Source organism: Aristolochia californica, unplaced genomic scaffold (genome assembly GCF_029961685.1).
Source record: "Aristolochia californica isolate CCGP_79_NKW_82.1479 unplaced genomic scaffold, dmAriCali1.0.hap1 SCAF_3, whole genome shotgun sequence".
NCBI classification, from domain to species: Eukaryota; Viridiplantae; Streptophyta; class Magnoliopsida; order Piperales; family Aristolochiaceae; genus Aristolochia; species Aristolochia californica.
In genome coordinates this window covers 5,476,244-5,494,905 of record NW_027181992.1, presented here as the reverse complement: position 1 = coordinate 5,494,905, position 18,662 = coordinate 5,476,244, and the positions used below count along the sequence as shown (strand labels likewise).

Below are 18,662 nucleotides of genomic sequence, written 5' to 3'. Positions count from 1 at the left end.
GTTTGCATCTACAGTCTTGAAGTGGTCAGTGGTCCCACAATTGCAACTGCGACAAAAGTCGGCAGTAAAATGGCTGGAACTTGACCTGTCAACAGAGAAGTCGGGGTTAGCCTACCGGTGCGATCGGATTAGGAGGCCCAGCGTTGCATTTTCTCAGAAATTTCGTGGTGTGGACAACACAGGAGACCCTATCCTTCTCTCTTCGTTAAACTACCAGTTCGTTTGGATCATAAATAAATAAATAAAAATTACGAGCTATCACTTATCCTTCAATTTGGAACCCTACACTTACACCTAATTATAACTAATGGGCCAAGCATAGAGTGCAAGGAGTGACGAGTCACATAAGGTTAGACATAAATGTAATCTAACCATTCAAATTTCACAACCAATATTAAATTAATTTGGAATATTTCAAAATAGTATAATATTCATAATTGTCGGTAGATATTACTTTGAGTTAATTAGGCTCTATTTTATAGGTTTGGGTGGGTATAAATCTAATTTTATAATTATTTTAATTATAAATAGCAGAGAGGGTAGGCATTCTAATAATAATTAATATCATATAATTGTAACCATTATTTATAAATAATTTAAGTGTGATAACGGATAAGAATGTTGATATTTATGAATAGTAGTTATTAGTTAAAAATATTAGCTTTATTTTTTTTTTAAAATAGCCCTTCTATTTTGCAATGTAGATAAAGGGGAGGGGGCATTCTTTTTATGTCCCATCTATGTCTTAGAGAAAGTTTGGTAACATGGAACTCACATAGGAGGAAGAAAAATTTTATATTACATAAATGAAGCATGATGCCATAGCTAAACAAAATTGTAGCAACAACACGCCTGGAATAAATGGAATCGGAGAGAGTGCATCATCCGATGAAGAGATGTGGAAGAGTTGGTAGCGGCTGGGGGTGGACGGAATGTGTATCGTTCAGTGAATAGATATGGAAGAGTAGCAACACTGTTAGTAGTTGGGGCGGACGACATTTGAGAGAGTGCATCGTCCGGTGAAGAGAAGTGAAAGAGCAGTGACATTGGTAACGGCTGAGGCAAATAGAATCAGAGAGAGTGCATTGTTCAACTGGGGAAGAGAGGATTTGATCGAGGTTTTTTTTTTCCCTCACACGTTGTGAAATTCTCACGAGCTTGAAGAAGGTAGTGGGGGGGATGAATTTCTTCCCCTAGACTTAGGTCTTATGTTGGATGACTCTTCTACATCTCTTCATCAGATGGCTCTTCCACATCTCTTCACTAGACTACGTGCTCTCTTCGATTCCTTCTGCCACTACCGCTACTAGTGCAACTACTCTTCCACATCTCTTCACCGGATGATGCATTCCCTTTTATTCCGTTTGCTCCAGTCGCTACCAGTGCCTCTATCTACCCCAATTACTACCAATCGCTTCCAGTCTTTTTTGCTTCTAATAACCCTTGAAAAAAATTTCCTTACATAGCCAGTTTCAAGTTCACAATTTCAATTGATACGAGACAAGATTAGTTATCTAATAGTGGCATATCTCGAGGGGGCATGATAACGAATAAACATAATCCCTTCAATCTATAAATTGAGCTTTAGGGGGAGTATTAAAACACAAATCCATAACCCTTTTCTTTTTCCTGTTTTCTCCTAATGAGTCACTTTCTCTTTTTCTCCGTAAGTTATATCCATGGACACAATTAAAAATTAAAAAAACTATTCATTGCCACAAATAATTTATTTCTATATCATGAAAAGAATGAGAAAAAGCAAGATGGAGACAAGATGTACATAGCCAATAAACTAAGACGAGCAAGAAACAACTTAAGCAAAATTACTAGTTTCTTGACAATTAAAGGTCAAATGAGTAATAATGGTGAATGAATCTCATCCAGGTACCGATTAGAATGTCCTATAAAGCCTTTTTTTTTTTTTTTATTATATTTCTGAGCTGATATGTAAACCATGCTTCGATGTGAAAGTAGATTTAGCTTCAACTTCACTACCTGCAGTAGATAAAGTAAGACAAACGGAATTTTACTTGACAATTCTGAACGATCCTGTAATATACTGATTTTGATTTGAGAGACGCTGAGAAGGAAGAGTGAAAGATGTAGCCGAGGATGCGGGCTCTGTCGTTCACCCAAGCCTCAACGTGAATCAGGAATATCTCAGCGTCTTAAGAACAGACTCCTGTACCGATTTCTACTCCCTCTTATTCCTACGCCAATCTTTCCGAATTCCTCCTCGAACCCAGCCAGGAATCCGTCGCCGTCATCCTTGATTCTGCAGGAAACAAAAAAACTCGTCCGTGATTACTTCGAAATCAGCGCAGAAGCCTCCAGAATTTGCACCAGTCTCTTGGACAGCGTACGCCAGACCCAATCTAACCACCGTTTGATTCAGAAGGCGCTTGGACTGATGAAAGAAAAGGTTGGGTATCCTCCTCCGGATTACAAATTTTCCGCTACTAACCAGCATGAGTTCAACATGATTCACGAGCGCTACTCTGCCATGCTGCTGTTTCTGAAATCTAAGAAGAAGAAGGTGGAGAGAAAGATAAGCTGTTTCAGTACCTGAACAAAGGGTCCCAGATTGCTCTGACTGCGGCATGTGGAGCGCTGGTGACGGTAGTGGTGATATTGGCAGTGCACACGATCTCTGGTCTGTTCGTTGGTCCTGCTCTTTTTAGCTGTTCTCCCTTGGGAAATTTTAGATCCAATCAAATCCATTTTAATTTGTAGATAGGATCGGTTTAGGTCGAGTTTTGTTTAGTACATATATCACATATTAATCTATATTAAGTGCGGATAAATATATTAAGGTCCGAATGAACTGTCACGAGTCACGTGGGAACCTGAGACTGCGGAACGGGATCCATTCCGTTCTCCGTTCCGGCTTTGCCTCTGCTATCACCTTTTCTCCACTTGTTAAACAAAAGTACCAACCGATGACCGTGAGAATCAACTGAGACGCCTGCCCAACGCAATCTTTACAGGATATGCCATCAACGAAGCCCTTTATTCGGTTCCTCAAGCCGCTCGTCAATATTCTGATTCGATCCATCCAACGGTCCACAAATCCGTCTACGGTCATTGTGGGGTCACTCTCGCTGTGAGATAATAAAACGCCTCAGAGTTTTGGTAGAATTCCGATGTGCTTGGCGACAAACATGACGGATTTTGGCATCTGAAAAGTCATTTTACCCTTTTTTTCGCTGGATTTAGAATGTTCCGCTTTTCTGCCGGATTCCCCGGTTGATCAACCGGCGTCAAATCTTCTTCTTAGCGTTTTAGAAATTAGAACCACTTCAGACGTGCCCAATCCATCCACAACATATTGCTTTGTTTTTCTCAACCTGCCGGTGATTTCTCGTCTGCGATACTGGTTGAAATATTTAACAGCTTCGAACACGGAGAAATGTTCGGTAATTTCACCGGCAGTATTTTAGATTGTCCGATGTTTAACTGCCTCCGTGGATGTCGGGTTCTATAGCCGGAGAGAGGAAGGAGGATTTGTGTTTACAGTTCCGTGGCGAGAGAAGGGCCGGCTGCGGAAGCAATTTCGATCGATCGGACATGGATTTAGATGATTTCAGATCGATTTTAAGGGGCTCAGGTGTGGATCTGTGGACTTTCATTGACACTGCGATTAGTTTAGCGTCTGCGGATTATCCATTGGAGCTGCACAATCGGAGAGATGGAATTGTGGAGCGGTTATACACGGCGGCTTGCAAGAAGTGTGAGTTGAATGAATCGAGGCAGACGAGATCTGACAGTTTGCAGGAAAGGGAGAAAACTGGAGCCATATTTGGAGATTCGGACGATGAGAGGGAACGGAGAGAGCTCTCGCCTGCAACTCCGCTTTCGAACAACGAGGTAGACGACGAGGGCGAAGAAGATGTGTATAGGAGGTATGAGCAAGAAAAGAGGAGGATCCTAGAGATCAAGGAGCAGATCGAAGATCAAGATCAGGTCTTTATTTCCGTTGCAGGTTTTCACGAAATATTTTCTGCTCTAATTTACCTGTTAATTAATATCCTTATTATCTACTTCTTGCTGGCATTTCGTCCATCGTCCATGTGTAGACGGAGGACTCTCTTATCGAAACGTTGCAAAGCCTCGCGGATATGAATATTACTTTCCAAGTACTCAAGGTAAATCGAATAATTTTATAGAAGCATCAAATTACAGTTGAGATTTACATTTTACTCATTTTCGAGATTCATTGGAATTTTGGTTACTTTAGGAGACGGATGTAGGAAGACATATGAATGGCCTTAGAAAGCATCCGTCGACGGAAGTTCGGCGACTGGTGAAGCATCTTGTCAGGTGAAATTAATATACAACAGAAAAGGAAATCTCTCAGACCAAATTCAGTATAAACTAGAATGCAATAGTTACATCTTCTTTTTTCGCTTATTTACAGGAAATGGAAAGAAATTGTTGACGAATGGGTGACCGCCAATGCCCCCGCGGAAGTCGAAGTATCATCTTTTATTGGTAAAAACTGAAATCCTGTTGAAATTTTGCTTCTGCGTTGCTTACTATTGGTACAATGAGACTGACTTATCGTCAGAAGTTGAAGAGAAGATGACAATGGATCTACCAGTAGAGAGGTCAGTTCTTGGAAACTCTGTTGAGGGTATTCGATGTCCTCTCATGGAGCTTCATGGACGCTTCTAACTTAAAGTCTCTCATCGTACTGATTTTCTAATTTCTGTACATTTGATGGGTAGAGAAAGTAAATTCAAAACCCTCAACTAAAATAGCCTAACACTAGTCATTAATGGCAGCCGAAAGAGACTCCCCTCAGAGGAATCAGAGGCAACATCATCAAAACGGGAACCAGGTGAAAGTCTATCTTGTGGTCGAGGATTAGATCCCTTGAATTGGTAATATCTTAGATGTTTATCGTTATATCTTTTCAGGTAGCAGATTTTCCCAAGTCAGCAAATCATCAAAGTGAGCGAAGAAAATTGTTTTGACAGGAATTTCCGTTGTCCGAGCTTATTTTATTTGCTGCCCGAAGTAATCCGATTTTTCTTGCCTCAGATGGTGGGTCCAGTGCCGATAGAAATAAGCAGATATTAGAAGCGAAGGAGAAAAAAGTTACCCAACGTGGAGTTGAAATGAAGCACAAGCCATCAGTCCCTGACTCAGCTTCTCCTTACGTATTTATCTGACTTAAAACTTTGATTTTCTCTTGACTTTATCCGTTGAGAGTTGTTCAATTACTCAATTGCCAATATAAGTTTCAGAAACCAAAAGAAGCAAAGGAGACCACCGTTGACATGGAAAGGCTTGCTTCTGCCAGAAAACGACTTCATGAAAATTACAAAGAAGCAGAAAATGGTAGGTTCATTCTTTTCGTAATTTCCTTTTCAGCATTTCACTTATTCGTTGCTTTTTACTTGGCTTGGTTTGATCTGAAGCTAAAAAGCAAAGGACGATTCAAGTGATGGATTTGCACGATATTCCCAAGCCAAAAAATTCATTCTTCGCACGAGGGAAAGGTTTTCACGGAAGGAACGGCTGAGTACGGATTTGCTGGTTTAAATTCTATGGCAGGTGGTTGCCCAGAAATAAATTATAGGAACCTGCGTCCCATGTCAAGGCTTCTCGTGATGAGATCTAATTTTGTTTTTAAAAAAAAAGGGGAAAAAATGCAGTTGCTGTGCAGGTACTCGATGTAGTCATTAGGTTTGTCCACGGGAAATGGCAATCATTTGTGGATAAAACCAAACCATTTCCTCCGTCCTTTCTCACTATTCCACATAACATGTTTATCAGAATGTTTTCAAAAGTAAGAACATCGTAATGCTGGCCTTAATCTTCCGAAATTTTTTATTCAAATGGTCGTATTTTTTGTGTTTCTACTAGTTGAGATTTCTGTTTTCTCGTTGAACGACAATAGTTTTCTGTACTACAGTTTTTTGTCAAGAGCTTTAATTGTAAATTGGCGTTATTTGCCTATTAAAAACTTGATTTGCCTGCCGTGGTTTTCAATTTCCGATTAATTTGGCTGGAAATCTTTTGATCTATGCTTAGAAATGTCTGCATTTCCTTCTTTTTTTTTAAATGAAATGGCATTATCGTGGCAACAATCAAATTTGTTATAGATGCAGTATGATTTTGCAACTTGGTGGGTCAACACGCGACTCGGGTGAGTTAACTCGGATTTTTAGGATAGTGTACCAATAATTAAGGATAATAATAGTTAATAATAATAATCTGATCCAACCTATAATTATTATTTAATACTTCATAGAAGTATTAACTTAATAATTATTAAGTGCTAGTAGTGTAATAGCAATATTAAATGGAAAAATTATTGCTACTCAAAACATATTTACTAATTATTTGGAAATAATCATTGATAATAATAATAGCAACTAATAGTTACAATATATCTATAACAAAAAATAGAAATAATAACTAATGAACAACTAAGTACTAATAGATCAATAAAAATTGAGAAGTATCATAATTATTACTAATTAATATCAATAAATTTTGACATAATTACTAACTATTCATTTATTTGTAATCGATAATTTAGATCAACAATGATCGATAGTAGTTTTTAACTAATAGGACTTATTATTAATAATTTAATTTATTTAATTTCAGTCGGTTGTTAATTAATAGGGATAGTTATGTATTAATTGATTAATAATTATAAAAAAGAGTAAAATTAATATTTTGTGATGGTTAAGGGTTTTAAAAAAACCTTTGAAATTATTCGTGAGCAAGCTAGTAATTTAGGGTTTAGGGCATAGTCACCTTGTATAAATTAAGCTTTTATTAAATCTTGCTTTATGTCTTAGAATAAATTTATAAACTGGATGCAGATAATACCTACCCCGTCGGATTGACTCATGCTAATTTTTTATTTTATAAAAAATAATAATAAAAGAAAAGCAAAAGATGCAGCCATCAATTATTGCCGCTCAAGTTCATTCTCCTCTAAGATCGGGCCCACTCGCCACCGAACCCAACTCCTCCCAAAAAAAAAAAACAAAAGAAACTAAAATTAAAGCTGGACTGTACCCAACCAGACTGGGCCCACAGCCACGGCCCAGAAAAGAAAGAAACCCGAGTAATTTCGAGTAAGCGCTGGACTCCCCGCACGCAGGCTGCGGCTTTTCTCTACTTTTTCTACAACAGTGAAGAGGTAACTGCTTTTTTCACTTTCGGTATATAAATTGCAGATTTCTCGCGTCTTCTTCTTTTTCTCTCTCATACGCAAACACGAGAACAGTTTCAAACCGTCCCGCACTCGTCGCTCGCATGGAGGGGAAGTGGAACTGGGAGGAGAACGAGCACGCACTCGAATAGGAGATAGCAACCCATCTGATAAACCTAAAATCCGTTAATGGCCTCTTCGAAAATAATGCCTTCTTCCAATTCGGATCTCAATCCCTACTCGTCTTCCTCCTCTATTTATTCCCCCCCGCTCCCGGGACCCACCGCCGCTACGCCTACCATGGACGACCTCCTCCGCACCATTTACCCCACGAACCCTACTGCCCAGATCATCCCCCACGATACCGACGGAATTAAGCCCAAGACTGTTGATGAGGTGTGGAAGGAGATCTCCGAAAGGAAGATGGGGATAGGAGGTGGTGGGGAAGCTGGAGTGGGGTTTGAGGAGATGACTTTGGAGGATTTTCTTGCCAAAGAAGGTGCTGTCAGGGATGAGGATGTCAGGGTCTCCTCCGTCTCGCAGCAGTTTGGCGTGAATTTGGGGAATAATGGGTATCAGCAGCCGCAGCAGCAGATGGAGAATTCGAATTTGGGTTTTCTTAATGGGAATGAAGGAGGAGGTGGTGGTGGAGTTGGGAGAGGGAAGAGGAGGATCGTACAGGAGCCCGTAGTGGATCGGGCTGCACAGCAGCGGCAAAGACGGATGATTAAAAATCGAGAATCTGCGGCACGATCGAGGGAAAGGAAGCAGGTAGGGTCTTTTCTTTTCACTTTTTTACTTTATCTTATTACTTATTTTTTTAAGGGAACATGTTTTCAGTTATGATACTACTTTTCATTAAATAATACCATCAGTAATTTGTTTCTCGAAGTTACTTAATTTTGAATGTACTTTTCCTTTTTTCACTTCCATATAGGAAATTTGGCTCATTTCTTTCTCTGTATCTGGGTTTGTGTCGTTTAATAATATGTTGTTATGATGTCTGTTTTCAGTTTTATACTCTAATGTTTGTTTCTTTCGTTCGTTTTCCTATTTCCTTGATTTGTTTTCTTAGGCGTACACTGTAGAGTTGGAATCATTAGTGACGAGGCTGGAGGAGGAAAATGCACAGCTTGTAAAACAGGAGGTATTTTGAAACAGTTTTATTAGAGTAGTTGCTTTTATGATTATTACTTGACTCGTGCTCGTGCCTTAGATATTGTGATGAATTACTTCACTATGTTAAGAATTTCTTTTATTGGCCAAGCAATATAGCAACTATGTCATTGACTAAGCCTAAGGTGTTGACAACTTGAACATTACGTAGAAAGCTGAGGGAACTTCTCTTTAAGTTTCTTGTTTTAACCAAAATGAACTTTGTGTGATTTGAGCTGAAAGAGCCCATTGAGCTATCTTTCTAAGTTCTCTGACCTGAAACGTAGGGTTTTAGGCTCACTTGATATTAATCTAACTAATCATGAACTATTCCAAGCTTAATTGATGAAAATTAAGTGCACCACTTGATTAGCCTATCCGGGTCAGATTGAGCAAGGTGAACTTTCACTGCATTGTGCGCCAACTCTAGTGTCTTAAAGTTGCACCAGTGTCAGTACAAGGTTAGTTATTTTCCCGAGGTTCAAGGTAATAGTATGAAGGTCAGTTATTTTGGTTCTTCATTCAGAAACATGTTATTGAAGCATGAAGTTAAAAAAATTTATATCCGTTTTTGGCTTCTGCGATCCTTTGTTGGCTAGTATTTTGCATTTGTCTGTTTTAGATGTTTCAGTAAAATATTTAGTGGCTATTTCTCATCTCAGTTGCATCACTTTTTCTGGACCATGACAACTCTTTTGAAGAAGGTCCTGCAATAAGTATGTGTATTCATTAAGAAAAAAGGAAAGAAGGAGAATGCGTAGACTAAACTACACAAGGGGAACATCAGTACTTCTGCTGTTGAGGCTTCTGTTCAGAAGATGTACCTGGACCTCAATCAGTAAGATATAGCATCTCTATTTTACAGGAAATATGACCTTCTTTTCCTGAATTCTTGAGTCTTTGTACTTGTGTTTTTGTTCTGTTATCACTGTGAGGGTAATTAGTTTAAACCACACCTGTCAATTACATAGTGCTTTTGAAAACAAATCAATTCAAACTTAAAGGAGTCCTCGGGTTGGTTGAGAGGTGATTCTGTTCAAGCTTAGAGCTAAATCAAGTTATACATCTTAACCATAAAGAACTCTATGCAGATATAAGTGAGATTAAGAGAGCTTGGTTGGATTTGTTCCTTCTGTCTTTCAGTTATTTTTGTACATGCGACTGCCTTTTGAGCAGCTATTAGTACTTAGAATTTTAAGATTATTGGCATATGAACCTTGTAAGAGTAAAGGATCAACTTTTTGCCTTGAGGAGTGAAGAATAAAAAAAAATGGTGATCACTCTGGTTTTAGACAAAATTTTTCTCACCCTTCTAAAATGTGCATGTGCATGTATTTGCTCTGTTAGCCATAACTGTGTGTTTGTTTAAGATGGCTATCCTTAATCGAGGTTTGAGGTTAAAGCTCCTTTTTCTCCCATTCTTTCTTTCTTCTACTCTTGCTTTTGTTTGCTTTTTTCTTTTTTTCCTGACAACAGTTTTGCTCTAACACACCATATGTTGCAGCGTGAGAGAAGCAGGAAGAGGCTTAGAGAGGTAAATTCATTTTTCATGTTTTTAAATTTACGTCTTCCTTCTCTATTCAGTTGTAATGGTATTATGAAATGTACCACTTGCAATTTTCCTTCCTTCTTAAATAGCATATGTGGATGGAATCCTTTATGAACTTGTTAGCCTTGATCATGCTTTTGTATTGTCCTTCCATTCTGCTAGATATTTGCCCTTTATTTTGGACCTGTGTTCAGAAGCTTGTTGACATAAAAATTCTAGAAACAGCATATGCAACCAGTTCACTTCTAAAGGATGGGGGTCCAGGCGCCGAAGTGTCCTTTGCGACTATGTCAAAGTACAAGCTTCATTAAAGAAGCAGACTTCTTTGATGGAGTTATTTTATTTGTCATTGAGATTATGCTGTACCGTATTACTGTCATGCTTCTTACTGACACTCACATTGGTCTCTAGCTAACAGCACAAGGTTCTTATATCTCTGAGAGTTCGTCTAAGTGCTAAATTGCTTTAATGACAGACACCCTTATTTGGTTTTTGCTGCCAAAAGTGGGTTTGGATTGTATTCAGATTTTAAATGAATAAAGCTATCCACCATTTCAAAAGAGAAAATATACTGACACATTTGTCTTAAAAAAATGTATACTAAACCATTCGTCTAAAGAATGTCTTCTAAAGCATATGTCTTGAAAGCATTTGCCTTCTAAAGCATTTGTCTTAAAAAAGAAATACTCAGCATTTGTAATGTAAGAATAATTAGTACATATTTAATAAGAACTTTGCTTTTTAACATGACAAATGGATTTATTTATTTTTTAAATATTTTTAATGGAAAAAGTATTTTAGAGAGAAAGATATGTTGCAACATGTATCTTTGTACCCTTTTATTACTCAGGCTAGTTTAGCTAAAGAAATCGCTTAGTCTTTAAACTCCGGTTGCTATGAATTTCCCTCCTAGCTTCCCTTGTTTCCCACTTTGACTTATACCCTTCTTAAGGAAATGACACTTTCTCTTGGGGTTGGGGTTGACCTTGTTCAATGAAGGTCAGGTATATAAGGGGCCTGGTTTGATCCATTTATAAGGGTTTTAATTCGAGTTGGGTTATTAGTTTGGGTTAAATTATCCCAGCTCTATACAACTGTGCCTGCATGCCAAACTTCCAGGAGCACTATAAATTTTTGAGTAAATTCCTCTTAAGGCCTGATGCTGGAAGATACTCTGTAGACTGCAGTGTTCATATTCCCTTGTACAGAGCATATGTATGAATGCAATAGCTGGATAAATTTTTCAAAACATAATACATAAAAAATGGGAGAGTTGGATGTGAGAACAGACATTCAGGTTTTCCTATTTTAGGAATGGAAAATGGCAATCGAAGCTAGAATAAAATCAAGGAAGTTGCTTTCATTTTAACTCTTGTCTTGTTATATGACCATCGAGTGATGTTGCCACCTTTTTTTAATCGTTTAGTATTCTTGATACTTAAATCTTTTCTAAATATTTTTTGTGAACATTTTCTGTTTTCTCATTTAGAATTCAGCTGCTAGAATAATTCTGTTTGGTTTTCCCTCGGACCATGTCAACTTTTGCATATGGGGAGCTTGCCTAGATCATTTCCCCTAGTGGTTTAGTTGCTCTTTCAAAGACCGTTGATGCTTTTTTGGTACTTCCTCCTTGAGTTTAATTGATGTTGTCTCAAAAGATGTTGGCTTTGTCTTATGAATTTTCTAGGTCTTTTGCCATCATTTGCTCTGCCTCACTAATAAGCAATGTGGACTCTTAAATGAGAGGTTACAACCCCTCATTTGTGCTGTTAAATTAGTGCCATCGTTTCTTAAATACATGGTTGTCGTTCTATGGAGTTCTGTATTTGGAAGATTTCAGGCACTCAGTACCTAATAAAATTGATTCCTTGCAGCTCATGGAAACTCTTATTCCTGTTGATGAGAAGCGGAGGCCTCCGCGTCGTCTTCGGAGGACGTGTTCTGTTGAATGGTAGAGAGTAGCATGGAGAATGGGATGTGCAAAGTGAAAATTGCTCCTAGGTTATGATCAAGTCATACGAGCCGCACGCATTGAGAATGTTGCGTGGGCTAACCGCAGCCTCCACCCCAGTATTAAAGCCATGAGGTTGCAACATGAAGGTGAAAAGATGAAGAAAAAAAAAGGTCCCTATAGTAGGAAGGTGGGTTCCTGCATCGGATACCTGAAATTTAGGTAACGAAAGGGTAATAATTGGATTTAAAAGGAGGAATGTGGGGTACGTAGCAGGTGTTTGATTGACGTATTGTGTCTATCATCTCCCCCAGTCCCACTTCTCACTCAGAAACCCCTGTTATTGAACAGAGTCCATTATAGAAAACTGAGAGAACTTTGTATTTATTCCATGTAATTGTTCTTGAAATGTATCTTCTCTCATTTCATATTTTGAAATGCGCGAAAGGGGAAAGAGAGATTCCCCCTTCTTTCTTTTAGCGATTCTTTGATAACAGTAACAAAGTTGACGATTTTTATCGATTTTATTCCATTGTCTCATGTAAGAAGGGGAAAGGAGCTTACTTGGATAATTGATAAATGACCAAACTAATCATATAGAACTATCCCAACCCTCATTGTCCCGTGAGCCATTTCATTCCCTTTCCCTCCCCATCATTTTTAAATTACAATCTCTGATGCTTTTCACCATTCGCTTCTCCCAAGTCGTCTGTCCTCCACTCAAAGTTGTCAAAAGCCAAAGGCCTAGGAAAGGACACTGTTTGCAGTTGCAGTGATTCTGGTTCTTCGTCTCTCACCTTCGTTTCCCAGTTCTAAATCCTGGTCTGGCTCTGGCATTCCCTTTTTTACTAGCGAAAGGGGAACCCATGACAATCACCACTTTTGCTCTCGTCCTCCTCTCCCTAGTAATCTTCTTCGTTCACGGCGGTTACTCTAAGACCGTTGTTGTTGATGGACTTGCAGAATGGACAAATCCTACCGTCCATGTTGGAGATTCTCTCAGTAAGTAGCATCACCGAGCTTTTCGAGAGCTCATGACAAGAAAACCGTTTCTCAATTTACTTTAGGAATCTGATTATGTTTTCATTTTCTTGTTTGCATCAGTCTTCAAACACAAGGGTCCTTACAACCTTCACATTTTCCGTAACAAGAGAGCATTCGACCTCTGTAACTTCTCCCAGTCGACTCTACTGAACAGCGACAGCGCCAACTCCGATTCATTCACGGTACTACTTTTTTTTTTTTTTTTTTTTTATTTCTAATTCAAAGCTGAGCTGAGCTAACATGAACAGGACAGCAGGGCATAAATATCTCTTTGAGTTTAGTTTTTCGTCGGTTAAACGTTGGTTTTGTTTGTTGGAAGTGGCATCCGTCGCGACCGGGCTACTACTACTTCTCTTACAATAATGGGACATCAGCCGGAGCCTGCCAGCAAGGGGAAAAAGTCGCGGCGAGGGTTCTTCGAAAGCCGCCGGAGGAAGAGATAAATCCGTCCTTGTCCCCGTCTCCTAGCGAGGCTCCTCCGCCGTCTGCAGGTGGAATTTTCCGGTCGTCCCCTGCGCTGCCATGGAGGAAGTTGGCCCCTCCTGCTAGTGCTCCTGCCGTGTCGCCAGTCGCGGCACCAGTCGCGAGGCCAGATTCTGGTGGTGGCATACCCTTCATTACAAGTAATCCGGCGGTTCCCTTGCCCACAGGAGAGACAGACGCAGCTACCATCCGGCCTTTGCCGACTTCCGGTGCAGTAGAGCATCATGCCCAGGTACCTCCCCTGCGTACACATGACTGTTTCTCAATCCTTCTTTGAAACTTGAAACTTCTTTCAGATTTTTTTTTTCTTTCATTAAAAGTTTGTTATGAAAAACATTGGGACAAGCGCGCATTACCCCCCCTGCCGGAGACTCGTCCCTGTTAAAGGAATGGACTAATTTGCAAAAAATGGATTCTATGAATTTATTAACAGAAGATATCACATATCGTTTGAAAATATGTTTCCTATGAGATAAACAGCCGAAGAATTAAGAAAGAAAAGAGGCTCTGGGCATGGGTATGTCTTCAACCTTCCTCTTACACACAAGTTATTCAATTTGACAATAGGGAGACATTTACAGAGCCAGTCGTTTAAAGGGACCACTTACGGTACTAGCTGCAGTGATTCCGTCTGACATGACAGGCTTCAGTTTTCTCGCTACCCTCTCACTTTTTCCTCCCTGTCAGGGCCTACTTCTTTATTGCTTTAATTCATCCACGGCCACCTTCTTCCTGAACCAACATTCTCCGTGTTTAACTGCGTGCATTTTCTGTTAGTTATTACTTAGTCACTCTTGATGTGGAAGAGCTGATTCTGTTGCAGGTATTGAAATCCTTTCAGGCTTATCTGGGTATTCTGCTACTTGTATCGTGCATTTAGCCTAGTTTTGCTGAGCCACGGAACGAGTGTAGAGCAGAGGTATTCAGATTGTTCTGTTATGTAAATTCTTGAGAAACTAGCGTTGCTTGAAGCCTTGAATGATGTTTCAATGTTTTCTAATTTATTCTCCTTGTGTGTACGATTTCTAGTTATTTCTGATTGTTGAATCAAAGGTAATATCTTGGGTGTGAGGTATTGATGAGCTATCGAATGGCAAGAAGAAGGGGACCATTTTTTTCTCTCCATTTGAAAATTATTTGGACGGATTCCGGTTGTCTTACTCTCAGGTCTCCAAAGCAGTCTCTGGTTACTGTGCCAACTGCAGCCTTTTGGCTGGAGAACTCTGTCAATGGCTGCCCAGTTAGGTAGTCATTGTTAGGGGGGCTCTCTTTTCCTACTATTTTACCTTTTCCCCACCAAGTTGTCGGCAATCGTTGCTCTCTCTGTCCGAGAATCAGAAACCGCCGGCCATGGTGTTGTTTCTCTGCGTCTTACGTGGTCCAGGACTTCAATGAACTTCAGCAATGCAACAAATTGGAGAAGAAAAGAAAAAGAAAAAGGAAAAACAGGATAATGATTAACAAATGAAGAAGAACCAGCGATTGGCACCTACCAGATAAGCAGTTTCATTTCGCTCATTTTCGTAATGATTTATTCCAAAAGCTGAAATTGCCAAGTCCCAATAAAGCGGAGACGACGACCTGAAATTCACTATCGTAGCGTGAAACACTGAAGGTCCCAATTGTGATGTGATACTAGCCACCTTAATAAGAAGCTTGACCCATTTCCACAGCGTAAAACCTGTCAGCTATTGCAATGGTTTTTTAATGCCAACAAGGTTTTTTTTCTTTTTTTGTCTCTCAATCCCTTCCACCGCTTACCACATTCTGCGTAATGGGTAGGTTTCAACAAAAGATGAAATCAAGATAGAGATCAATGACTCTGGGTCAGAAATTGCTGTCGGAGGACAAGCCTACATTCAGGAAATGGGAAGTAGCTAAGGTGAGATGGAGAATACAAATGAAAGAACCAAACACTAGTACTTCAGAATTCCTGAGAGTGTGATTTTGGATGAAATTAAGGTTTGGTTTCATGACGAAGAATCGAGTTTGACCATTTTCATGCCTAGATCGATAAAAGAATTTCAGGGGATTCAAATTGAGTAAAAAAAAGAACATATTGATCAAGAGAAAGTTGCATCAACTAAGAAGAAAAATGTTGATGGAGCTCAAACTGATAAGGAATTATCTTCATTGAGATTCAGGAAATAAGATTTCTTATCTCCCTTTGGTTTAGGATCTTCATTGTTGTATTTATCCTTTCTATTTTAAACTGTATATAAATTACCCTTAATCAATGCAAATGTGTAGTTCAAATCAACATCTCATATGGTATCAGAGCAAATCAATTAATCCTCTTTGCTTGTCACTCCTCTGCAACACCCTCTCTAGTGGAAACTCGCATTGATCGAGCTTCCGTGCGCCTTCAATAATTCAAGTTGAGCTACTGGAAGTGATGGATTGCATCCCCACCATCTCTTTTTTTCTCCTGTCTCTCTCTAGATCTCGCTCAATCCGTTATGTCTCATACATCAAGAGAGAGAAAGCACAAATGGTATCTCAGCCACCACAACCACCACTCTCGATCCCCTCCGTATAGATGGTTGGAGTTTCTGCTTCTTTGATTGCCGCCGCTAACACTCTGGGCTTTCGTGCCTTTATCTGTCGTCGTCCAAAGTCCCTTCCTTCCGAGCTTGCATCTTCATCTTCTAGTTATCCTCATCCTATTGCCTTCACCCAAATTTCGTGATGACCATTCTTCTTTCTGTCGTTGTCCTTCAAACTTTCTGTCAATGACGCATCCCTCACCAACCCGCCTGTCTCCAGCATCCGACTTGTTGTCGCCTTGGTCTCTACTTCCTCCTCCTTTGTTTCGACCTTCGAATAATCAGAAATTTCTGATTAGTCGAAGGAAAGGGAGTCTGAGCACATGCGAAAGAAATATTTTTGAAAAAAGAAAACTCTTCCCCGAGCTATCAGTGCTGACCCGCCAATTAGACTATCGCCTCCATGGTCTCCAGCCTTTACCATTGCTCCAACCACTGTTGAAAGAAACCACCGAACATTCCCATCCCTCACTGACACTGTCGACATCTACGGTTTCACCGAAGTTGTAGCCTACCACCATTTTCGTTGCTACTGTTAGCTACGTCGACAACCGCGCCTACTACACCGAAAGCTTCTCACCAACACCGCACCAAACTCCCCCCACCGCCCCCTCCCCGCATTGTCTTGACTGAACCAAGGCAGGCGAGATCTAAGCCCATGGGGAAGGGTTCACACATGTGACAAAAATAAAAAACAAATCCTCACAATTAACGATTACCTGCTCACTGTTTCTCAGTTCAACCTCATTGCAAATCTCTCTCCAATCTCAAGCCTCCCTTTTGGCTCAAATTCGTCCTTATTGGGTATGATCCCCTCTTGAGTACAATGATGGCTCCAAACCCTGTCCACCGAAAACCCTCATTACAAATCTCTCCCCAAATTCAAGCCTCTCCCTTTTGGATCAAACTCGTCCTTATCGAGTATTATCTCATTGGGTACATTGATGGATCCAAACCTTGACCACCAAAAACCCTCACTACAAATCTCTCTGCAAATTTAAGCCTCTCCCTCTTGGCTCAAACTCATCCTTGTCGGGTATGTTTTTCTTGGGTATATTGATGGCTCTAAACCCTGTCCACATCTCTCCCAAATTCAAGTCTCTCTCTCTAGGCTCAAATTCGTCCTTATCGGGTATGATGTCCTTACAAATCCTTTGCCATGTTCACATTTTCAGTTGCTACGAGACAAGATTGAACTCTCTAACCGTGGCCTATCTTGAGGGGGCATGATAAGGGATTATCTTCACTTAGGTGTAGGAGATAAGATTTCTTATCTCCCTTTGGTTTAGGAGAAAAGATGTTTGATTGTATTTGTCCTTTATGTTCTAAATTATATATAAATACCACCCATAATCAATGCAAAGGTGTGGTTCAGTTCATCATCTCATACAAACATCTAACATGAACAAGGGGATGGAAACTGAAATTTGTTAGAAAAATGAAATTAGTGGAGATGAAAACTCTGAAACTAATTATAGAACTTTATCCAAAATAGACTCAGCTGCAGATAATGGTGAAGGTGAAACATCAGAGTCCAACTATTTAGTTCCACCTAGAGAAGCTAGAGGGCAAGAAAAAGTTGAAAACTTTGACGGTGAGACATAAAAAATGAATTGTGTACTACAACCTGAAGTAAACGAGGGACAAGACAATGACCAAGACGAACCATCACAAATGAATGGACTTCTATTGAAATAAACCAAGAAAAAGAAACCAGCCATGACGAATTATTTATAATGAATGACAGACATCACTCTAAATCAGATTAGGAGAAAGAACCAAGTGATATTGAAATATAGTAAGGAAAACCCATAAGTCAATTTGAAGTAGATTAGATTGTAGAGTAGGATCAAGAAACCTTAAACTCAATAAAATAGAATCTGATCAATCAGCATCACCAGAGAAAGGACAATAAAGATGTAAGGCATGAAATGTAAAATCCTGATACCATGGATGCTTTAGAACATCAACCAAACGAACAAACAAAAGAGCCAGAAGCAGCATCAATTAAAGAAAATCCTGTTGTTAATTCACCTAACGCAATCTATGGAACCCAGGAAAAACCAGCCATGCTTAAAGAGGATAAGAAGGATGCGGAAGCACCTAGTTGGTTAACAAGTGATCAAAGAGCAAGAAGAAGAGCATAGAGCACCAGTTTCAGAGAGTTCAGAAATTGGTCACACACCCAACAATCAGAATATATTTGTAGACTTTTGGTAAAATCTTTTCTTTATTTCAATAATTTTATTGATTTACATCGGTATTTATACACTAAATTACAGTTATTTATCCTAATTGCTCGAATACCTATGAGGGCTTCTTCCTCTATTTTTACGGATCTGGAAGACCAATCTAGAGAAAGAAGTCCTCTAGTGGTTCACACGCCAACAGTCCCCCTCAAGTTGGTGTGTATATATCTCTAATGCCCAACTTGCTAAGTGACTTGTAGAAGTTTTTGCCTCATACTGCTCTTGCAAGTATGTCTTCCAAATAGTCTTCAGATTTAATAAACAGGAATCAAATTATTTTGGCTTCAAAGGTTTTTCTCCATGGTCAGATATAGTCTAGTCCATATATCCGCTCTTTTTGAGAGCTCCATCGGGTTCAGTCCGTGGAAGTTTATTTCACCCCAGAGGCCCTCGAGATTATTGTAGAATTTTTCAAGATAGTCACCGGTGTCACATGTTTCTGAAGATCATACACTTGAGAGGTGTTATTGCCATCAACATACATATTAGTAATGTCGGTGGTCTGGGT

General features: G+C 39.5%; 3 protein-coding genes across 7 annotated transcripts; all 3 read left to right on the top strand.

Annotated features, from left to right (window-relative positions):
• Positions 1 to 3,169: 3,169 nt before the first annotated feature.
• Positions 3,170 to 5,674, top strand: LOC137959766 (probable mediator of RNA polymerase II transcription subunit 26c). Of its 2 annotated transcripts, none has more exons than XM_068807113.1 (9): positions 3,170 to 3,963; positions 4,077 to 4,145; positions 4,238 to 4,320; positions 4,418 to 4,491; positions 4,785 to 4,840; positions 4,920 to 4,953; positions 5,044 to 5,162; positions 5,250 to 5,343; positions 5,424 to 5,674. In XM_068807113.1, exons 1-9 carry the CDS (start codon positions 3,469 to 3,471, stop codon positions 5,525 to 5,527), a joined length of 1,128 nt encoding a protein of 375 aa, XP_068663214.1. In that variant the 5' UTR covers positions 3,170 to 3,468; the 3' UTR covers positions 5,528 to 5,674. The 2 variants fall into 2 exon arrangements, with proteins under 2 accessions (XP_068663214.1, XP_068663213.1); XM_068807112.1 differs by having other exon boundaries at positions 5,244 to 5,343.
• A 1,568-nt stretch (positions 5,675 to 7,242) lies between these two features.
• On the top strand, positions 7,243 to 12,311 carry LOC137958675 (bZIP transcription factor 12-like). Of its 2 annotated transcripts, XM_068805759.1 has the most exons (5): positions 7,243 to 7,948; positions 8,253 to 8,324; positions 9,837 to 9,866; positions 11,569 to 11,627; positions 11,756 to 12,311. In XM_068805759.1, exons 1-5 carry the CDS (start codon positions 7,367 to 7,369, stop codon positions 11,841 to 11,843), a joined length of 831 nt encoding a protein of 276 aa, XP_068661860.1. In that variant the 5' UTR covers positions 7,243 to 7,366; the 3' UTR covers positions 11,844 to 12,311. The 2 variants fall into 2 exon arrangements, with proteins under 2 accessions (XP_068661860.1, XP_068661861.1); XM_068805760.1 differs by lacking the exon at positions 11,569 to 11,627.
• Positions 12,312 to 12,442: 131 nt separating this feature from the next.
• Positions 12,443 to 14,484, top strand: LOC137958676 (early nodulin-like protein 18). 3 transcript variants are annotated; one of them, XM_068805763.1, is made up of 4 exons: positions 12,443 to 12,834; positions 12,937 to 13,058; positions 13,133 to 13,591; positions 14,201 to 14,484. In XM_068805763.1, the coding sequence occupies exons 1-4, from the start codon at positions 12,699 to 12,701 to the stop codon at positions 14,237 to 14,239; spliced, it is 756 nt and encodes a 251-aa protein (XP_068661864.1). In that variant the 5' UTR covers positions 12,443 to 12,698; the 3' UTR covers positions 14,240 to 14,484. The 3 variants fall into 3 exon arrangements, with proteins under 3 accessions (XP_068661864.1, XP_068661862.1, XP_068661865.1); XM_068805761.1 differs by having other exon boundaries at positions 12,445 to 12,834; positions 14,183 to 14,484; XM_068805764.1 differs by having other exon boundaries at positions 12,453 to 12,834; positions 13,196 to 13,591; positions 14,183 to 14,484.
• Positions 14,485 to 18,662: the final 4,178 nt, after the last annotated feature.

Coding starts and splice junctions, on each gene's coding strand:
- LOC137959766 (XM_068807112.1), top strand. CDS start 3,469: ATGTCGGGTTCTATAGCCGGAGAGAGGAAGGAGGATTTGTGTTTACAG. Junction 4,841..4,919: donor ATCATCAAAACGGGAACCAG/GTGAAAGTCTAT, acceptor ATATCTTTTCAG/GTAGCAGATTTTCCCAAGTC. Junction 4,954..5,043: donor CAAGTCAGCAAATCATCAAA/GTGAGCGAAGAA, acceptor TTCTTGCCTCAG/ATGGTGGGTCCAGTGCCGAT.
- LOC137958675 (XM_068805759.1), top strand. CDS start 7,367: ATGGCCTCTTCGAAAATAATGCCTTCTTCCAATTCGGATCTCAATCCC. Junction 9,867..11,568: donor GCAGGAAGAGGCTTAGAGAG/GTAAATTCATTT, acceptor TGAATTTTCTAG/GTCTTTTGCCATCATTTGCT. Junction 11,628..11,755: donor TGTGGACTCTTAAATGAGAG/GTTACAACCCCT, acceptor GATTCCTTGCAG/CTCATGGAAACTCTTATTCC.
- LOC137958676 (XM_068805761.1), top strand. CDS start 12,699: ATGACAATCACCACTTTTGCTCTCGTCCTCCTCTCCCTAGTAATCTTC. Junction 12,835..12,936: donor CCATGTTGGAGATTCTCTCA/GTAAGTAGCATC, acceptor TGTTTGCATCAG/TCTTCAAACACAAGGGTCCT. Junction 13,592..14,182: donor CAGTAGAGCATCATGCCCAG/GTACCTCCCCTG, acceptor ATTCTGTTGCAG/GTATTGAAATCCTTTCAGGC.